Source organism: Sesamum indicum, linkage group LG4 (genome assembly GCF_026168435.1).
Source record: "Sesamum indicum cultivar Baizhima isolate 11 linkage group LG4, ASM2616843v1, whole genome shotgun sequence".
Lineage (NCBI taxonomy): Eukaryota > Viridiplantae > Streptophyta > Magnoliopsida > Lamiales > Pedaliaceae > Sesamum > Sesamum indicum.
This window is the reverse complement of record NC_142660.1, coordinates 13,058,480-13,079,220: the sequence shown is the minus strand read 5'-3', so window position 1 is coordinate 13,079,220 and position 20,741 is coordinate 13,058,480. Positions and strand designations below refer to the sequence as shown.

At 37.6% G+C, this 20,741-nt stretch overlaps 3 protein-coding genes across 4 annotated transcripts; 1 reads left to right on the top strand and 2 right to left on the bottom strand.

The window, feature by feature from the left end:
• Window positions 1-2,477: 2,477 nt before the first annotated feature.
• On the top strand, window positions 2,478-9,128 carry LOC105160514 (putative transcriptional regulator SLK2). The gene is made up of 10 exons (XM_088879484.1): window positions 2,478-2,636; window positions 3,295-4,498; window positions 4,705-4,836; window positions 5,031-5,079; window positions 5,546-5,760; window positions 5,852-5,920; window positions 6,368-6,468; window positions 7,599-7,692; window positions 7,772-7,841; window positions 8,006-9,128. Exons 2-10 carry the CDS (start codon window positions 3,560-3,562, stop codon window positions 8,884-8,886), a joined length of 2,550 nt encoding a protein of 849 aa, XP_088735610.1. The 5' UTR covers window positions 2,478-2,636; window positions 3,295-3,559; the 3' UTR covers window positions 8,887-9,128.
• Window positions 9,129-9,811: 683 nt separating this feature from the next.
• LOC105160513 (Threonyl-tRNA synthetase) lies at window positions 9,812-16,794 on the bottom strand. The gene is made up of 20 exons (XM_011077917.3): window positions 16,487-16,794; window positions 16,151-16,388; window positions 15,998-16,057; window positions 15,677-15,766; window positions 15,352-15,426; window positions 15,111-15,239; window positions 14,941-15,030; window positions 14,733-14,821; window positions 14,556-14,652; window positions 14,391-14,477; window positions 14,175-14,259; window positions 13,866-13,960; window positions 13,539-13,571; window positions 13,373-13,459; window positions 12,957-13,049; window positions 12,702-12,794; window positions 11,833-12,054; window positions 11,070-11,141; window positions 10,558-10,629; window positions 9,812-10,113 (listed from the first exon to the last, which is right to left on the bottom strand). The coding sequence occupies exons 1-20, from the start codon at window positions 16,750-16,752 to the stop codon at window positions 10,018-10,020; spliced, it is 2,169 nt and encodes a 722-aa protein (XP_011076219.1). The 5' UTR covers window positions 16,753-16,794; the 3' UTR covers window positions 9,812-10,017.
• A 584-nt stretch (window positions 16,795-17,378) lies between these two features.
• Window positions 17,379-20,401, bottom strand: LOC105160512 (F-box protein At4g00755). 2 transcript variants are annotated; one of them, XM_011077915.3, is made up of 6 exons: window positions 20,243-20,401; window positions 19,823-20,019; window positions 18,785-19,201; window positions 18,533-18,711; window positions 18,031-18,149; window positions 17,379-17,889 (listed from the first exon to the last, which is right to left on the bottom strand). In XM_011077915.3, the coding sequence occupies exons 2-6, from the start codon at window positions 19,998-20,000 to the stop codon at window positions 17,616-17,618; spliced, it is 1,167 nt and encodes a 388-aa protein (XP_011076217.1). In that variant the 5' UTR covers window positions 20,001-20,019; window positions 20,243-20,401; the 3' UTR covers window positions 17,379-17,615. The 2 variants fall into 2 exon arrangements, with proteins under 2 accessions (XP_011076217.1, XP_011076218.1); XM_011077916.3 differs by having other exon boundaries at window positions 19,823-19,971; window positions 20,243-20,399.
• Between the last annotated feature and the right edge of the window lie 340 nt (window positions 20,402-20,741).

The following is a 20,741-nucleotide window of genomic DNA, read 5'->3' as shown; positions in this document are numbered from 1 at the left end:
ATGGAATAATATTTCCTTAGCAACATGTTGTACCATTTAGTCATTTGGTCCAATATGGCTATTCAATAAATAAGCATAATAATAATGAATGGTGTGGGATCAAGATTTTTATCAACTTTAATGCACACACTTTTTTCCTCTTCCCCCATTCCTCGGTTGGTTTTTCATGCCTACATCTTTCTTTCTTTCTTTGTTTTATAACTTGTTGCAAGAATTGGACATATTGTTTCTTTCATCGTTGCACGAAATACATGTGACATATATTTGACACACGTAGAATAAATTGAATGTCTCTGAAAGATAAGATGTCGATCAACATATTAACGGGCAAAAGTTAATTAGAATAATTTTGTTCTATCATATTAGCAAAAAAATTGTGAAAATCCTGTCATTTCACTTCATGAAGATGCACATTCACTTACTAACTGCTATATTCACTCTTGAACTTTTTGAATTTAAGATTGAGTCGAGCTTTATATGAATTTTACTCAATGACTCTCCACGTTTTTAAAGGTTATATAATGTATAAAATTATTTTGAAAGACAAAAAAACTTAGTAATAGAATCTCCCACTTTAATAACCACACACCGATATTTTTTCCTTCTTTTGGGCAACAAATCTGAAACGATTGTATAACTTGTTGTGTGATTGATATACAATTAAAAAAAGTAACCAATCACATAATAAATGTATGATGAATCAGATATTGAATAAAAATTTTCAGTTGACAAGTTACAACAATTTGGTCCTTGATTTAGAAATATGTTGGTTGTAATTGACAAAGAAAAGCTGTCATGTCATGTTCACAAATACATGTGATGGATACAAAATACTTTTATTAATTTAGTTAACTTAATTAATATTATTATAGATAGATTAAAAAAAGAGAAAGTAAAAGGAAGAAGGAAACTGGACCATGTTGTTATAACTTGTACTTAGATCTCTCTCTCTCTCTCTGTCATACGAGGTTTGGATCAATGAACACTTGCTGCCAGAACCCGCACACGTGAGTCTGTCTCTTGTAGTTGTCCCCCTCCTCTCAACTCACCATACACCATATGATAATTGATATGAACAACACCGCCCAAAATCACAGGCACAGCCATGTGCATTGGGTGCTTGTACCATGCCAAATCCATACTCCTTCATGCTTGCCATCCCAAGGGATATGTGTGTTTTTTATACTATGACATGTTTTTTGTAAGAGGCTTTAAGAGCAGAAAGTTATAATTATATTTGGAAGGCTCCAATTATATATAATCCTTTAATGTCTAAATTAGATCGATCGTAAAAGAAAAGTGTTTAAAGTCGTAAAAAATACTAGTCCAAGTTACTTTAAGGCATAGAGAGTTGTTATTTATAAATTTCTCCAATTGTATGATTTCATGTGAATTAAATATTTAAAAATGATCAAGTATCCACGATGAGTCCATACATATAATTAGGGTTTGGATGGAATGGAGACTAGGCTGTAAGGATTCGAGATAAACGATACAAATACAAAATTGTCCATGGTTTGAAATAAAAAAATATTATAAATCTTGGTACGACCTTCAAGAGATTATTCTACATTAATATTTAATAAAACTTCATGGTTGTAACATAACTCGTATTGTAAAGATGTTTAACAAAATATATATATATATATATTTATATGATTATTGGGGGGTAATTAAGTGTAGTTCAATTATTTTGTGGAATATATGTAGACTCACAAGTACTTGTGAGTTCTGAGCTAGCTTCTAGTGAAGGACCCAAAATTTATGATGCCACGGCATCAAGTGGCCAAAAACTTAAACTGACCAATCACTAGCTACTATCTTTATTACTATAATTATTCTTATTGTTTCAATCTTGTAACACACATATATATATATATATATATTTCAAAATAATATTCTTTAATAAATAAACTTTTTATTTAAAACTTAAGGCCAAAGAGAATATGAATATTGGAGATGAGTATCTATAGTCTATACTATTATAAATAAAAATATTGTTGTCGTACCAATTTTTTGAATATTCAAATTTATTTATTTTAATTGATTTAATAATTTTAATAAATTTTTATTATAATAGTAATTTAAAATTTTAAAAAGCTGTTAAATTTGCACACATGTCAATTTTTGACATATTTTTATATTCTCAAGTCACCGTTTCATAAATGGTAATCAGTCCATTAATAAAAAAAAAATGAATTATTTAGAAATATATAGACATATTAAAAGTGTGGCGTGGCGTGTATCGGTATTATTAAAAAAGTGGACTATTACGCAATTTGCTACCCTTATAATGCAGCCTAGCGCAGTAGATAACAGCCTCCGGACTCCATCGAGACCTACCAGTTCAATCCCCCAGTTTCCAATCCAAGGACGCCACGTAGCCCGTCAACCCCAAACGACCTCGCGTCGTCACCGTGAGATCTTGCTCGGATTTTATAGACCAATCGATCCACCGACACGTGTGCCTCATACCCACCGCCTGTGTCTAGTCTCTTACAATCCTCCACCGGCTGTAGCCGGTGGATCTCCTTTTCTACTCCCGCTAGGTATATAAACACCGATCAGCAGCAGAAAATCTCTCTTTTTTTTCCCTTTCAGCAAAATTCTCTCCCGATTACTCTCTCTATTTCCAGGTTAGCATATACTAATCTCTCTCTCTCTCTCTCTCTGTTCTTCAAATTAAGTATCTTTAGTTGGAAGTAAATTTCAAAATTTGCTACTTCCAGTGGTTTTATCAAGTAGGGAGGTTTAATTTTTTTCCATTTTGATATTCGTGGGGAGTTGTTTAAGTTTTGATCTTTGATTTTAGTTAATGGGGGGGGAGGGGTTAAGATGTGGTTAATTGGAAAGTTAATTTTGGTGTTATTTACTGCTGAGTTCTTTTGCGTGAAAGAATTTGGTTCGTTGAAGTGAATTCCTGTTTGATCGCGTTGTTTTATTAAATATTAGAAGTCTGCAATTCAGTTGGGTTTTTCTCTTTTTGGTTGATTTCATTAGTTCTGGTTTAGTTGATTATTGATTCATCGGCTTTCAGCTCCTAGTTGCTAAAGGTTTCTGCTTCGTTGAAGTTGTGTCTGATGTTAGTGGTAGTGAATTAGGGTTTTTTGAGTTTATAACTTGGTCTAATTCGAAGTGGATTTCACAATGAGGTCTTTAACTTAGTTGCTGAACTTTTGAAGCCACGACTTGCTGACTGGGTTTTGTTTTATTTTTTTATCCCCATTTAATATGAGTTATTTTATTTGCTCTATTCTGTTATGAGCTGATGCACCTGTTTATTGTTCCTGACAGAATCCAAACATTATTCTTTTCGGAATTCCTTTGTATTGGTGGGAAAACAGCTGGTATTGAGAGAAGGTCCGCTGCAAAAGCAGACATACTTCTTGTTAATTAGGACGTGGGCGATTTAGTTCAAAATGGATGTGGATGAGCTAAGCTTTACTTTGTTTTGTCTGGCTTGAGTCTTGTCTACTTCTGTACAATAAGTATAACTATTAAAGGGCTGTCATACACTGGATAACCATTTGCATCCCAGCCATTAAGCACGGTCCCTACAATGGTGCCTTCTCGGGTGGCCGGGGGAATGGCACAATCATCAAGTTCAGGAATATTTTTCCAAGGAGATGGCCAATCCCAGGTTGCAGGAAATTCTCAGTTGAGTTCAAATTTTGGCAACCCCTCACATTCAATACCTGGACATGCACGTGCCAACATGAGTGCACTTGCCGGGGAAGTTAGCAACGCAGTCTTAAATAGTGTGGCAAGTTCTGGACCTAGTGTCGGGGCCAGTTCTTTGGTCACCGATGCCAACTCAGGACTTTCAGCAGGTCCCCATCTGCAGAGAAGTGCTAGTTTTAATACAGATTCTTACATGCGCTTGCCTGCATCACCCATGTCATTCACATCTAATAACATTAGCATTTCTGGTTCTTCTGTCATGGACGGATCCTCTGTCGTGCAGCAAAGCTCCAATCAAGACCCAGGTTCACAAGCTCAACAGAGCCAGCAACATCAAGGGTCTTCAAGTGCCACCTCCTTGCTTACATCACGGATGGGCCAAATCCAGCTACCTGGTGGTCCCAGGATCCCTAATTCTTTCATTCCGGACCCAACAACCATATCCCAGTTACAAAAGAAACCCCGCTTGGATATCAAGCAGGAAGATATTTTACAACAACAGGTTTTGCAACAACTATTGAGACAAGATCCAATGCACTTACAGAACCCCAATCCTCAGTTGCAAGCTCTGATCCAGCAGCAGAGACTAAGACAACAGCAGCAACAGCGAGAACAGCAACAACTTCTTCAGTCTATGCCGCCAATGCAGCGAGTCCAATTATTACAGCAACAGCAGCAGCAGCAGCAGCAGCAGTTAAGACAGCAGATTCTGCAGCAGGGACTGCAGCCTGCTTCAGGAATAAAGCGCCCCTATGATGGTGGTGTCTGCTCGCGTCGACTAATGCAGTACCTCTATCACCAGAGACAGCGGCCTGCTGTGAGTAATCTAATAGCATCCAGCTTAATGCCAGCATATAATTTATTGCCAACTTGTTTCTTCATTTTGTCAACATTGATCACCCAGCTGCTGTATCATCCACACGACTATGTCATTTTTAACTTGCCTTTCCCGTTTACTACCTAAAGTCAAAGCTTTTTTTGAATACCTTGTGTAAGATATCTCATTTAATTGCATCTTTTCAGGAAAACACTATTGCCTATTGGAGAAAATTTGTGGCTGAGTATTACTCTCCACGTGCAAAGAAGAGGTGGTGCTTGTCCTTATATGATAACGTTGGGCATCATTCACTAGGAGTATTCCCCCAAGCAGCAATGGTATTTGTTAACCAAATATTTGTGCTTTTGGTTTGACCTTTGTCTTATAAAGAAGCTTTTTGGTGGTTGTTTCTATGAATCATACCAACTTATGTGCTGTTTCTAACCTTTTTTCTATGTCACTACGGGATTTGCACTGAGTTGGCATTCATCAAAAGTATGAATTTGTAACTGGTGTTGCTCCTTTTTTGCAGGATGCATGGCAGTGTGACATTTGTGGTTCAAAATCTGGAAGAGGGTTTGGTGAGCCTTACCTAAAATTATATGTTGACTTGCCTGATCTTTTACTCTTGTCATATAAGGGTTTAGCCTGTAATCTGGCCTTGCTTTTGGCTATAGAATAACTTGAACTGTGTGTATAACCAGTCAACACTATGCGCAAGATATATCTAAGCAGTAAGCAGGCTTGCATTTCTTCAAAAGCTAAAAAGCCTTTTGTTCGTTTTCTGTTTTTTAATGATCCAACTGTGAATGAGATTTAATTGAGCCCAAGTAGTTCAACAATTGAAGTTATTTGTTCACCATCCTGAACTTGAGTTAACTTGAAAATCAGCACATGATAAGAAGGGTTCAAGTTGGTGCTAAAAGAGCATTCTTTAACCGAAATTGGGTCACTAAGTTCCCTTTGAATCCCCGGTTGAACCTTGCATTTATTAGTCACGTGCACTTATGTGCTCTAAAACCATCTATTCTTTTCTGGTTCTGACAGAGGCAACTTTTGAAGTGCTCCCAAGACTTAATGAAATCAAATTTGGTAGTGGTGTTATCGATGAGCTTCTGTTTCTGGACTTGCCTCGTGAATGTCGATTCCCTTCAGGAATGATGATGCTGGAGTATGCAAAGGCAGTTCAAGAGAGTGTATATGAGCAACTCCGGGTGGTTCGCGAGGGTCAGCTACGCATCATTTTCACCCCTGATTTAAAGGTAAACTGTGAGGACTACTTGACTTGAAAGTACTGTCAAGTTTATCTACTTGTATATATTGGTTTTTGACACTTGCACCCAACTGCTTCAGATTTTATCATGGGAATTTTGTGCGCGGCGTCATGAAGAACTTCTTCCACGTAGATTGGTTGCACCACAGGTAGACTTGCCCTTGAATGAATTTTCACTGGCTGATCTCAAATTTGATCGTTTTGTCGTATGAGAAAGTACAATTTTTAATGATAACATGGCATTCATTAATTAATATTTCATCATGTAACTTCCTTCATAGTTTTCTTATGGATTTAATTGATCTCTCAGATTAAGATTAAGTGTTTATTTCGAATGTGCATAAATCACAATCAGTAGCGCTATTCATACTCAATTAGGCAGTAGTTAGATGAATTTCCTGCTTTTTCAGACTACCTAAATTTTTGCTGTGTCATTGATTTCCCTTTGTAACTCTTGGGTTTCTTTAGCGATTATCCCTTAAGTTATAGTAATCATGGGTCATTGGGTTGCTGCACTATGTAATTGGATCTGCCTTGAAAGATGTATAATGATTTTCTTGCATATCAATTTGATAGTAGAATCACTTGTATTGCAGGTGAATCAATTACTGCAGGTTGCACAGAAATGCCAAAGCACAATATCTGAAAGTGGACCTCATGGTGTTTCACAGCCAGATTTACAGGCAAACAGTGTAATGTGAGTGAAAATTTCAAATCCGCTGCTCTTGATTTTTGTTTTTCCTACTTTAGTTTGCATTCATATTTACCTGAGGCATTATGTCTAATTATGTGACTAGTTGGTGCTTAAAGGTCTACAGGATTTTCCAATTGATCGTGCTTAGTCTGCAAGATATATGGAGATATTTCTTTAAATGGTTAGGGAAAAGGAAGAAGAAAGGTTTTGATTTAATAATTATCATCAGAAATTTCTAGCTAACCTAAACTCCATCTTTCAATAAAGATTCATGATTTTCTTTTATTGTTTAGCCTGGTTGCAGAGCTATTAAGCTCTTCCTTGTGCCTGTTGGTTAAATAGGGAAAAGTTTATCTCCTGCTGCAGGCTAGAATTCTGGAGAAGACTTATTGGCTATATTTTGGTGTTACCAATAGTCATGTACTTCAATGTGTTGTTATAATTGACTGAGTTTATCCCATTCTGAAAATTTTGGATGTACTTGAACCGCGGAAGCTGGAATCTTCTGCTCTGGTTACCAAAGAGCAACTGAGGATAATCATTGCCTGGTCCATGACATAAAAACGCATCTACACTCACCTGTTGCCATCCTTTTGAACTTTTGGATGTGTTATAAAAGTAGCAGCTGGGTTAAAACTAAATTAAATCAAACTTCAAGGTGGCAACCTAAGTTAAGCTTGTCTAGGAAGATAATATAAGTTTAAGCTCATGCTTCTATTACAAATATATGGAGTCTCATTTGGCTTCCACTATCTTGTTCAATTGAGTAGCTTATAACTCCAGTATTTGGTTCTCCTTTCCTCTCTTTTGTCTGGTCATGGCAAGCTGGTTTACTCTGTGAGGACTGACTCTATACTTGAAAGGACTTGAATCAAGTATTTCTGCGAAGTGATTGACCACCATAAATTATATACTTCAACTGCTGAATTGTTGATATGGAAGATAAAGCCTGCTTGACTCCTGTCATCCAGGCAAAAAGAAGAAAAGGAATGACAGTATGATGAGGCAGATAATTCAGAAGTAGCTTTAAATGATATGTAGTTTTGCTGTAGCTTATTTGGATTTAGTCTTTTGAAACATATCAGGTCTTTACATAATCTACTATTCTTCATTTGATGGCTATTCTATTTCAGGGTTGTAACAGCTGGACGTCAGCTAGCTAGGAGTTTGGAGTTACAGTCCCTAAATGATTTGGGCTTTTCCAAAAGATATGTGCGGTGCCTACAGGCATGTCTCGATATTACTGACTTTCTTTAAGCTCATTGCTTGTATTTCCGAGGTTTCTCATACTTTTTGTTCTTAATAGATAGCTGAGGTCGTCAATAGCATGAAAGATCTGATGGATTTCAGCACAGAGAAAAAGGTTGGCCCCATTGGTAAGAACCTTACCATCATTTTCTTTCATTCTTCTCTTTTTCTTATATATATATATATATATTGGTGGGACTAACAACTTAGTTGAGGCAATGAAGTTTTGTTATTTGTGGTACGACCGACCATGTTAGCTCATCAGTGGAACTTTGAATCATCTATATTGCAGAGGGCTTGAAGAACTTTCCTAGACACGCCTCTACTCCCAAGGTTCAGATGCAAGAAACGGAGCAGCAGGGCGGTGGTCCTCAGGGTTTGCCAACTGATCGCAACACGCTCAACAAGCTAATGGCAATGCAATCTGGGCTCAGTAGCCCAATGACCAATAACCAACAGATGGTTGGTCGAGGACCCTTGACTGGCTCAGCACAGGCTGCTCTTGCTTTGACCAATTACCAAAATTTGCTGATGAGACAAAACTCAATGAACTCAACCCATAACAGTTCACTTCAGCAGGAGGTGTCTTCTCCTTTCAGTACCTCCAGCCAGGCTCCAACAACTCCAGGGCCTTCTGGTGTTTTACCCGGAACCTTGCAAAATTCACCTGTCAGTGGCTTCTCGAGCGGCCAAGCTTTGCAGCAGCAGCATTCACCAAGTGGGAATGGTTTGTTACAGCAAAATCAATCTTTGCCTGCCCAAGGCAGCCAAGCATTACAACAACAAATGATCCAGCAACTGCTGCAGGACATGAGCAATAAGAATAACGGGACAGCAATTCCGCAGCAGTCCCTTTCTGTGCAAAATCAAGCTGGCAATACATCCAGGGATGGTCTTGGTTTTAGGGGCGCACCAGCAACTACAGCATCTGGAAATGGGCCAGGGAATGCTGTTGGAAACCCTCCAAGCCGAAGCAATAGTTTTAAAGCTGCATCAAATGTTGAATCTCCCACTCCTGTTGGCAATATGGGATTCAGCCAAAAAACATCGGATTTGCAACAGAATCTTCATCTACCTGATGAGCTGGTTTCAGATGTTGCTCACGAGTTCACAGAAAATGGCTTTTTTAACAGTGACCTAGACGACAACATGAACTTCAGCTGGAAGGCATGACTAACATAGTGTGTTCTACTATAAGTTAAACAGTGAGGGAGTGGAATCCGAGAATGTTTTTGTACAGGCTGCTTAAATTACCTTGTCATTTTTCCCCCTATTTTCTTTAAGTTTTCTGATCATGGAACCTCTTGCATGTAGTACATTAGTTGTTTGTTTCTTGAACTTGTGGATTTCACCGCCGAAGATTCTCCAAGTGTAATCTATTGATATGAATTTCAGATTATCTTGAGTTTATTGAATTGCTACTTGTGTCCCAATATTATCACACCTCATTCTTGTTAAAGTAATCGTATATGGAAAGAGAAAACTGGGAGGAATCACGTCAGAAACCACCCACTCATAATGCGTGTTTTCAATTTTTGATATCATACAGTGTCATCGCCCAATTCACCCTTGTGACAGTTACGCATAGACGCAAGGGAAAAGCTTCCCTATATTAACTAGCTGTCTTCTCTGAGTAATAGCACTTGTAAAATAGCCGGCATATGGACAAATGTTATCAGTAGGTGTTGAGCCGTCAAACTCGGTAGGTGAAAACCCAGTCCATCCGCTAAGGGCGTACACCGTTTACAGGAACATTCTAGTCTTCACCAGCAATGCCACAGAGCAGGTATGTATAGGGTGCACATTCTCCAAAGACAATTCATGTTTATAATGCGTTTTACAGAAGAGGCATTTAACTTGGTAGATATATCCTCCGACTTAGCAATGGAAGTTTATGAAGGCTCGAACTAATTCACCAAACGAACTCGAGTCAAAACATAGTTATTTTAAAATTTGTCAGTAGTCGACTATGCGACATTAATTTAGTTTAGGCACCAAAAAGTCAATTGCTAGCTTAGCATTTCACAAGCAGCAAAACATGAATCTGTAAATCATAGCAAACGCATATGAAAAGATAGCAGGCATGTCGATAAAAGTCTTAAAAGGAAATAAAGCACACAGCTAAATCATCAGTGATAAATCAGCACAAACCACTGTTATCTAAAATTAGAGAACAAATGGAAGACAACTGGTTTTTTCTTGTGTATCTGTTAATTCGTTTCTGTTTTTCTTTCCATACTTTCAGATAATCCAAAAATCAATTACAAGAAACTTGAAAATTTCCACATCTGGTATATAAGTCCGCTACCTAAAAGCTGCTACTTCATCCTTGAAATAATTCAACAGATCATCGATGCTCTTGAGGTTAGCATCAAAGTTGTCTCTGACTCGCACAGCCACCTGAACATGCAAGTCCATAATGGAAGAGAATTTGATACAGTATTTGATGAATATATTACAAAGAAGTATTTAACAAGATCCTAGCAAAATCAGACTGCATGTAACACACGTCTATCCCACATTCATACCACTAACACTTGGCTAACTTTTTAGCTTTACTTTTTTACCAAACGTACATACATGCAGAAACATAAATGTGTATCTATGTACCCCACTTATTTGATACAGGAAAAACTTTTTAACATTATATACATTATGCGGCACTTTGTTTGGTAAGCATGCAATTCATATCAAGGTTTTTCAACTGAAGTTGCAGACTGAATGAGGGCAAAATATAAGAGGCATAATTATTCATTGGCATGATAGCAATCAATAAGTGTATGGCAAACTTCTTGTCCCAACAGGCATACTGCCTTCAACATTTAATTGCAACGTAGATCTCACCTGCCCGGTTCCAACTTCTTTCTCACCAACAACTAATATATAGTTGTACTGTGCCAGTTGAGCTTCCCTGACCTGCAAAAAGAATCCATATCCAACCAGTTAGTATAAACCAAAATCATCGTGGTGTAAGGTTGAACTCCTAAAATCCGAATTCTGAGGTCTAACAGGCCAACTTCAACTCTTTTGATGAACCTCCTGCTTCTTATAGAATATTAGCTAGAGAACAACATTTCCTGCCACCTTTTCAATTGAAAGAATCAAGGAGTTTTTAAAAAGAAATATATATTGTTCTGTCAAGCCCGACAATCTTCATTGATGGCAGAAGATTACTTATTTAAACTTAGAACCCAGAAGGGAGTTCTTGAAATGAGATAGGGCTACTGGTGACCACAATGCTTACAGGAGCAATTCATGATTCCCTGCCTCCCAAAACTAAATAATAAGAAACTAAAATAATCATCCATGGCAATACCAGGAAAAAAGAAAAGAGTTGGAAGTAGCTTTATACACACCTTCTTATTAATTGTTCTGTCAGTTGTGTCAACATCGACATAAAATCCAGCATCATGTATGCGATCCCGGACCTACATCAACAGTTTGACCATAGGAAGTAAACACACAAGATTAGAACATTCATGAATACAACTTGTCAACAGACCAAAACAATAATCTTGAGCTATGTTCCATAGCCACACTTTTGGCGAGATTATGTGGGGTGATAACTAACAGAAAGATGAGCATGAATGCATGATCAAATTAGCACCCAATGATAGGAGAACCTCTATAACTTCCACCAGGGAGATACTTAAAACTGCTTAGTAACACCCAAAAACTTCCTGTAGGCATGCAGAAACAGGGTTTACCATGCCCATGATATAACTGGCAATTATCATAAGCAGGATGGGCAAGACTTGTCAACTTACTATTTATAATCTATGAACTATGAAGAATAGTTGTAAGAAGCCATGCGGTTTCGCAAAGGAAAGGCCAAATATGATTCATGAGTACGTAGACCAAGTAAAGGAGGAGGCACCTACTGTAATCTCTATCCAGGAAAAGAAAAGGATTTAAAAAACTCTCAAGTATTATTCCTAAATTATAGAGCAAACTCATACAACATACTTGTAATGAATATATAAGTTATCCATTCTAAGAGAGAATAGATAATGCCATGGCTCACCCCCACCAAAAAAGCTTGACAAATTTCGGAAAAACTGTGTATGTGTGCACGTGAGAGAGAGAGGTAGAGCATAAAGGCAGTAGATGCCAACTAACCTGCAGCGCATACGAATGGGATTTATCAGAGACAGGGCACACTATTGCTTGGCGTGGGCTAAGCCAAAATGGCCATTTACCCTTGTAGTGCTCCAAAAGTATGGCAAACATTCGTTCAACAGAACCAAGAATAGCTCTATGTATCATAACAGGCCTCTCCCTCTTAGTTTCATCTTCCGCTGAGTAAGATAAGTTGAAACGAGCAGGGAGTTGGAAGTCCAGCTGAAACAGAAAAATACTTGACAAATTATCAATACTTTACTAAAACCGAATAACCAGCAAATTTATCATGAACCCTATAAAGAAGCATGAACTAGGCTAACATGTACTCTCTTTGGTGCCTTCAAGACCTCAGGCATTCTAAAATTGTCTGGGAACAGGTAGCTCAGACAGCGCTCTTGAAATGAAACTTTTAGAATCCAGGGTTTACACCTCAAACTCAACTCATGCAATCATTGACTCTGAACCTCAGAGCAGATTTTGACTTTAGCAGATCCATCCACACAGTTTTCCTAGATAATAACCTCCTTAACAAACTTAAAGAATCAGTAACTAGCAAACTTCCACGAGGGAAGTAAATAAAAACCCTCTCTAACTTCTTATCTCATATGAAAGGAAAAGCCTGAATGCAATCAAACCTACGGAAATCTTGGGGGTTCAAGCTTCTAACAAGTTAACCTTCTTGAAAACTCTTCTTTTCCGCATTTTAATTATTCCACTTAATTTATCTTTATTTTTTACAGGGTGTTTAAATATTACACCCATGACATGGGGCATACATTCAACTGTTAGGCAAGGCATTTCACCTAATACTTTCACTTATTAATTCATTTACATGATAAAATAAGAACCACAGTACAAAAATAAACCTGCAATGTCGCACACTGAAATTTTCTTCTCATTGCATCCGAAACACTGATATCAATCTTTGGCCCGTAGAATGCTCCATCACCTTCATTTATCTAATGAAAAGGATCTTAATCAGTTCTACAACAAAAGGAGTTGCCAAATATGCATACATGAGGACAATCTAGACATAAGAAAGGAATTCTTCATGAAAAATCATTTACTTGGTACCAGTATGGATTTTAAAAGGTAAATATCAACTGATATAAGTAACTAACCTCCCAGGGCTTGCCAAACTCATTTAATGCATCTGCAAGGGCAGCTTCTGCCCTTTCCCATGATTCCAAATCTCCAAGATATTTCTCTGGTCTCTGGAACATGAAGAAGGCACTGGTTATTTTTCCTTCTTCAATAGCTAGAATCCATCAGGTTTTACCACAAGCGCAAGCTTGTGACATATGTGCTTACAGCCATTATACGCTGTTTTCTTCCAAATTCACTCTAACCATTCTTTTCACATGTTTTATCTTTTTTTTGAGAGAGAGAGGCACACAAACAGATGAAAGAGATTGGAATACAAACAGATTACACTAAATAGTACTACACTATGTTGGTTTGTGCCACTGATACATAAACGAACATATGTGAACCCATAAATGAGAGCACAGATAAAAGAAAACAGTAAAACTCATACCGTAGACAACTTCAGGTCAAAAGTGAAGCCAAATATTTTGTACACATAACTGATGAATTCCAACACACCCTTGACTTCATCTTTAATCTGTGAAATGTACAATAATATCAAAACAGTACTTTGCAACAATTACTAACGCGAAAATTGAATGAGAAATCCATCTTACCTGAGACTCCCTGCAGAAGATATGAGCATCATCCTGCACCAAGACCCTAGTGTCAGATGCATACTGGCCTCACCCAGTCACAGAACAAAAGCTCGTGGCATCTACTTCTAAAATACTATTATAGAATGTCCACCTGATCTACAATAGCTACTTATTAAACGGAAAAATTACTATAAGAGGAGGAACCTATGCCCCACAATGGCTATTAGGCAGTAGTTAAGAAAGAAAAGGCAAATGTCTGTTTAGACACAAAACAAGCTTCTGCTGTTTATGAAATAATGAACATTTGTCATCCATCGAACAATTCATAATAAGATCTTTAGTTACCTGCTGAAATCTCCTGACACGAGTCAGCCCAGTAAGTGCACCACTTGCCTCATTCCGATGCAAGACCCCAAAATCAGCCAAGCGAAGTGGAAGTTCTGTGACATGGTATTGCACATAGTTAAAAAATATCAGTGTGCTACCACTTTCTTTTACAGTCTTAATGTCTTTCTTCATGTCTTAAAAGGCAAATAAAAACCACACTCAAGATTCATCTTATTCGCAAAAGCATATAACATGTAGGAATACTAATACAAAGAACTTAAAATACAATGAATGAATCAATCCTCCTGGAGGAGATGTCAGGCTCACCTCTATATGAACGAACTCTATGATCAAATATTAAACAATGGCCAGGGCAATTCATTGGCTTTAGTCCAAATTCTTGTTTCTCCACCTGCAATAAGGTCCAGATATCGCAGATAAAACAAAACACAAAGTTTGACCTAAACCTCTGTTTAAGGATAGAATTACGAAAACAAAAATCTCATACTTATCAATCTGATCTTTCAAATAACATGATCTTACATCAAATACAAACATATTCTCCTTGTAGTTTGCAGCATGACCAGATGTTTCCCACAGCTGCATATTGTACATATTTGGAGTCCAGACCTATACAGATCAAGTAATAGTTGTCATGAAACGATACACTTGTATAACATACCCATGTGCACTCTTCATGAGTTTTACCTCTTCATAACCTCTCTTCCAGTACTGACTTCGTATAAATTCCAGCAATTTGTTGCAAACTCGAGCACCATGAGGTAGGAAAAAACAGCTTCCCGGGCTAAATTGCATATTGGATATCCAATTATAATGATGAATTATGCTGACAAATGTGATGTAGTAGTTAGCACAAACTCTTACCTTAGTGGGTGAAAAAAGAAAAGCTCTTGCTTCTTGGTGAGTTCTCTATGGTCATATTTCTTAGCTTCTTCCAGCATGGCCTTGTATTCCTGCAAGGATTACCATTAAGCAGAACAAGATAACTGATGCTGCTCAGATACAAATATCAGGTAGTTATAACTGTCGTATAACGACAGCCTTATAGAGAAAATGACAGACAGAATGTCACCTTCAAACGTTTCTGATCAGGATAAGATATGCCATATACTCTTTGCAAGCTTTCACGGTCTTTATTCCCACGCCAATAAGCAGAGGAAGCCTATTTTGCAAAATAACAAGAAATAAACAACCTTTCCCCTTGAATGCAAATATTTACTTCCAGGCAGTAACAGATCTCACCTTCAAACAACTAAATGCTTTCACAAAGGATGTATTTGGTATGTGGGGTCCACGACACAGATCAACTAAAGGACCACATCGATACACTGTGATAGTTTTGTCCTCAGGTAAATCCTTAATAATTTCAACCTAATACGGGGGAAGATATAATAAACAAGTCATCACAGATATATTGGAAGACATAAACACATTTCCTTTACATAGTATGTAGATAAATAAATAAAATTGTAAAATCATTGACCTTGAACTGATTCTCCGCAAACATTTCAAGAGCCTGATCCCTTGTAACTTCAATGCGCTCAAACGGTTGTTTTTCCTAATGCCCAAGGAACATTAATAGTACTCTCAAAGTAGAGACAAAAGATCTAGAGTGAGACGCAACCTATAGACACAGGGAAAGAGGGAGAGTAGTGGCCTTATGACCATGATCACAAGTACCAACTCTGTAAAGGCAAAGATACAATCTACAAGCAGTGCCATTATTAGAAATAATGCATGTTAGAGAATTCGAACTAGCATCCACTAAGATTTAATAACAGCAAAATTCAGAGAACAAATGACCATACATCAACTGCTTTTTTGGCAGCCGCTTCAATCTGTTTAAAGTGGTCCTCATTCAATCCTAGATCACCATAAAATGCGTCATAATAAAATCCCTGCAAATCATACAGCCAAATCAACATAAGTGGCTCCCAATTTTAGCACAATGGGTTAAAATGTGATAACCAATCAAAACCCAACATGAACTATTTAAGGTGTAAAGGTAGAAGTGCGCACCAAATCTTAGTCTAAAAAATTTCAAAGAATAGTTTCAGAAAATATAACGTTTAGAAAAGAAACCATTCTCATGTAGGAAAAACAAGGAAAGCAGAAGCCTAAAATTTCACCTCCCCTCTAGTGGTGCATGGCCCGATACATAATCGGCATCCATATGTCTGCTCCAACGACTGGAAAAATCCGCAAAACCAATCAAACCATTAAGATCATAATCAAACAATATCATATTTTACTGAAAAATTCATCAAATTCATAACTTTTACCTCGCCGAGAATGTGCGCACTCGAATGCCAAAAGGTATCACGGCCTTCATCAGTATCGAATGTGAAAAGCTCAAGCTTGCAATCGCCTTCCAAAGGCCGGTTCATATCCCACAAAACCCCGTTCACCTTTGAAATCAGGGCGTTCGACGCCAAGCTCTTGGATATCTCCTTCGCGACATCGAAAGGCGTGGTGTTCCATTTCTTGCCTTCCTTCACTTTACCGTCCGGCAATGTAATCCTATTTTCAAGAAATCAACCAAATTGAAAATCAAATTTTCGGGGGAAAAAACAGAGGAAAGAGTAAATAACGCCAAAGAAATAGCTAATGGAAATAACTGGATTTGGTCGGGAGAAAGCGCGAGGCGACTGAGATTCTGTTGATTTTTTATGGATTCGAAAAGCGCAATGCGTTTCTGAATGACAGATTGGAGATATGCTTCATCCTTGGAGTAGGCTGGTGGAGCGGAGTTCGAATTAGGCTTAGCCTTAGCGCCGGCAGGAGAATCTCCCATTGGAAAGAAGAAGCGGCGGCAGAGTGAGAAAGAGGGCGGAGGAGGACGGCGGAGGGATAAGGGGATGCGCCACCAAATGGAGAATTGCATAAAATGAGTGAGATTAGAGGGTTTTCAGTTTTCAGCTTTCGGGGGTTTATAAAAAGTACGACGCCGTTTGGACTGAAATACCCTTAGCTGCCCGATGCTTTCAATTTTATTTCAGAACCATTTCTCATATTTCAATTTTAGGTCAATATAATCCCTCTCCCCATCCCAAAAAAAAAAAACTTTAAAATACCAATATAATAAATTATATCTTTCAATATTTTATACCAATATAATAAATTATATTTATTTTAAATATTCTACTCACCATTCATATATTAAATAAAATATAATTAATATATAAAAGAGATTATTTTTCTCTCCTAAATAACTGTTATGATTGTCGTCCATGAATACTACTATTTCACTCCCAACAAAACCGCAAGTAATGATGAGAACAGGGAAGAACATATTTTGAAATCCCATTCAACATAAACCAATGTTTGGAGGATCTTTCTTCACTATGTTCAGTTCAACTAACAATTGTTTCCAAACATGAAGAGATCATCAATTCAGCCACAGACATGGGGGCAAAAACGCTCTACTTCATTTGCACGGCGGGCCCCCTCGACATCATTTCTCAACTTAGTTGGAAACAAAAAACTGTAAACTGATATCCAAAATCAAAATTCAAGAATCAAACAAACTAAGATTTTCTGAAAAATATTTTCTACAAAACTTTGAAAATGACATGATTCCTGCCCTCCCAGGACGCACTATCATTCCCTACCAACTGGAAACATTCGCCACCAAACGGTTTCATTCAACTCGCTAGCATGACACCTCACAAAAGAGTACAATTGGAAAGAAAGGGTATTCAAGGGTGGATAGATCTAAAGAACTCATGTCACTTGATAAGCCTGCAACTAATCAAGGTACTCATGATCAGAATCATTGTCGTCTATCATCAAAGGTCCAGCTCCCCGAAGTGTGCTGATGATCACTTGCTCCCAAGTCCTTATGCTTTCGCTGAATCTACGAAAATGTGATTGACTACTTGATTCTTCTTTTATTAGTTCCACACGCTTCAAACTGAAGGTGTAAGGGTTGTACGTTAACGTGCATTTTCCCCGTTCATCAATCATCTTAACGTCAAACAGTGGAGAGAGTGGTCTACCAATAACGGCAACATGGTTGATGCTGTCACACATGGAAAAAAAGACTTAATTGCATTCAGAAATCATCGTGCCTGTTGCTCCTTACAAGTTCAGGGACTACGTTAAGGCTGTTAGGCATTTGCATTACTAGTTCAAGAAATGACCAAGGATAAGAATAGCTCACCATATGTAGTAGAGTCCATCCATTTCTTGAGTCTGCACTCTGCCCAAAAGCTCCACTTTCAGGATTCCTCCAATGCAAAGGACAGGCTCTGGCAGCTTAAACTTTTGCAACCGATTCTCCTATATACCATCAACAAGATCAGTTGAGTGTTTGTTACGCATGCATAGCAAAAGAAGATGTAGAGAAAGGAAGAAGACTAAGTTTGATTTAGATAAACAGTACACCATAACAACAATTATCCAAGCTTTCAACTACTAGTAGATGGTTATACTTAGATAGTTATCAACTTCAACAAAATCATGAAGATTTTTCAGCTAAAAACTAGGAGGCCACAAAAAATTATCCAAGTTGAGGAGCATCCAGTAATGTAGATAATTTGTTTCATATGAATCTGAAAATAGAAAGAAATCTTGGGAAACAATAACTAAAAAACAATGAAACTCTTTTACAGACAATTTAGGTCAGAACCACGGAATCAAATTTAAAGCCTCTCAAAACTCACCTGAGCCATTGGATATTCTGGAGAATGATACGTCCACACAAACTTGTCATCAGAGAGATCTTGTTCATCTAGAAATTTGTCCACTTCGTCTCTGTACTTCTCCAAAGGAACCTTCGGGTGGCCCATCTGAAATCTTACAGCCTTGGCTGAGTATATAGGGAAGCCAAACTGAAAATATGCTGGTCCATAGCAATTTTTTTGGGATCAGTTGGGGGTCACATAAAGGATAAAAATTAACTGGTCTAGAACAACCTTGAAATGGATGGACGTGCACTTCAGTGATCAAACATAGTTGTGAAGACAATTTATAAATCAATGTCTCAGGAGCGGCAGGATCACTTTCACCCTTGCTTGACCAGTACGTTGCCCTGTTGTTAACTCTGTCACTTTGTTCCAGGGTATTCTTGATGCTTTCTTCTGGATAATTATCCGTGCTTGACGCAAAGATTGAATCTGACATGCAATTTTTTTCTCTTGTAGAAGTTGTAAGCCCTCTACTTAAGAGTGCATACACTTTGTGTTCTGTCACCAGAGAGGTCCATTCAGCTGAATCATCCGTCCCGGTTGCCACACTTTTACCCATATGGTCACATTCAATAACACGAGTGAAACTTGATGCTTCAGGAAACATCCTTAAACAAAGTTTCTTACATAGCCCATGTGTAATCACTGCAGAAGAGTCCAATTCAGTATATAAACAAGCAGCCTTAGTTTCCTAGATTGACATCACAAGGAGGACAGAAATAAATGAAGAAACCGAATACTGATCTTATTCGTGAACCAATCATTGCTTCAGTTATGAAAAGGATACAAGACAGTAAATAAGCTGAAAATTATCCAATCAACTCCAAAATGGTCACTGAGTTACGGGTTCTGATGACGTAGGTTGGTCAGTTTCTGTAATTCAACCCCCAATCACTACATTATATTCTTAGCATAACCATTCGTGTACAACAAATCAGCGGTCTCCCCTTTCAGCTCATTAAAGGCAGAACACCACTTCCCATATGTGAACTTAAAAGTAACTCTAATCACACAATCCAAATGTCATCCAGATCTCCCACATGCAACAACCAACACTTAATCCGACACAATACAACAAAAGGATTCCACATACAAGAAAGTCAATACACACACAAAATCAAAGTAAGTCAACACATTAAAACTTCCTGAGAACACACCATAAACAACAAAGTCCAAATTTTTCCCCAAGAAATCCAACATAAACACAGAAATAAACAAGTGAGGAAAACAACAAAAAATGAGATAATTGAACTTCATTAAACTCACCAAACTGACGCCAAGAACTCGAAACCGCACCCGTGCGAACAAGATCAGAAGGGTCTTCCAAACACATAAGGATCTTCAGCGACATGTCCTCTCCAACCCATTGTATGAAATCCAGGCTACCATCCATTTTTACTCTACTATTTTTATCCCTGTCACCCAAATCACATCCAAGAACCATTTACCCCAGCCTCCAAAACCTAACCAAAATCAACCCACATACAGAATCACTAAGAAACCAACATCTATCTCAATTAAACAAAGAAATTAACTTGCAGAAGAACATCATTTCACCAGAACTAAATCAAAATCAGCATGATCATCATCCAAAAAAACCGAAACCGCCCCATCAACAAAAATCAAACCCATCACTCCAATTAAATAACAGTAAATTAAAAAGGCAGACAGAAACAGAGAATTCACCTTTTACAAAGATGGAATAAAAATCTGAACCGCCCCCAACAGCCCGCAGATAATTTTTTTTTTGTAGTTCTTGTTCAGTTGTTTTCGAGATGACGACGTGAGAATCCCAGAAGATGAAGCAAGTAAAGAGTAATAATGCTGTAAGCAATTACACACACACACTATATCTATATAAAAGTATTATTTAGGGTATCAATATTTTGCAGGAAAGAACGATGGACACGTGGCCTATGTGAGCCGTAGGATTCAGTAACTTAAACCTGATTATAACGTCATTATTAGGTTAATTAAAATTAAGTAGGTGTAGTAAATATTAATGATATTGATAAGGCTTATCTGGAGAAATAAGGATAAGACTCCTTTTATGTTATGAGTCACTGAAACCCCACCCTCCTTCGCTTTATTCACACGCAATTTTACCTTCTTTTTTTTAAAAAAAAAAAAAGAAATCATTTTTACATATTTGTTAAAATAGTTTTGAATATTTTTATTGGAATCT

What these genes read in the sequence shown, in the direction of transcription:
- LOC105160513 (XM_011077917.3), bottom strand. Translation starts at nt 16,752, where the DNA reads ATGCAATTCTCCATTTGGTGGCGCATCCCCTTATCCCTCCGCCGTCCT. An exon ending in TTGCGGAGAATCAGTTCAAG is followed by an intron (nt 15,240 to 15,351) that starts GTCAATGATTTT and finishes CCCCCGTATTAG; the next exon opens with GTTGAAATTATTAAGGATTT. An exon ending in GTGTCAGGAGATTTCAGCAG is followed by an intron (nt 13,572 to 13,865) that starts GTAACTAAAGAT and finishes GTCTTGGTGCAG; the next exon opens with GATGATGCTCATATCTTCTG.
- LOC105160514 (XM_088879484.1), top strand. Translation starts at nt 3,560, where the DNA reads ATGGTGCCTTCTCGGGTGGCCGGGGGAATGGCACAATCATCAAGTTCA. An exon ending in ACCAGAGACAGCGGCCTGCT is followed by an intron (nt 4,499 to 4,704) that starts GTGAGTAATCTA and finishes GCATCTTTTCAG; the next exon opens with GAAAACACTATTGCCTATTG. An exon ending in TTACAGGCAAACAGTGTAAT is followed by an intron (nt 6,469 to 7,598) that starts GTGAGTGAAAAT and finishes ATTCTATTTCAG; the next exon opens with GGTTGTAACAGCTGGACGTC.
- LOC105160512 (XM_011077915.3), bottom strand. Translation starts at nt 20,000, where the DNA reads ATGGTTCTTGGATGTGATTTGGGTGACAGGGATAAAAATAGTAGAGTA. An exon ending in GAGTTCTTGGCGTCAGTTTG is followed by an intron (nt 19,202 to 19,822) that starts GTGAGTTTAATG and finishes ACTCTTCTGCAG; the next exon opens with TGATTACACATGGGCTATGT. An exon ending in GATGGACTCTACTACATATG is followed by an intron (nt 17,890 to 18,030) that starts GTGAGCTATTCT and finishes CATGTGTGACAG; the next exon opens with CATCAACCATGTTGCCGTTA.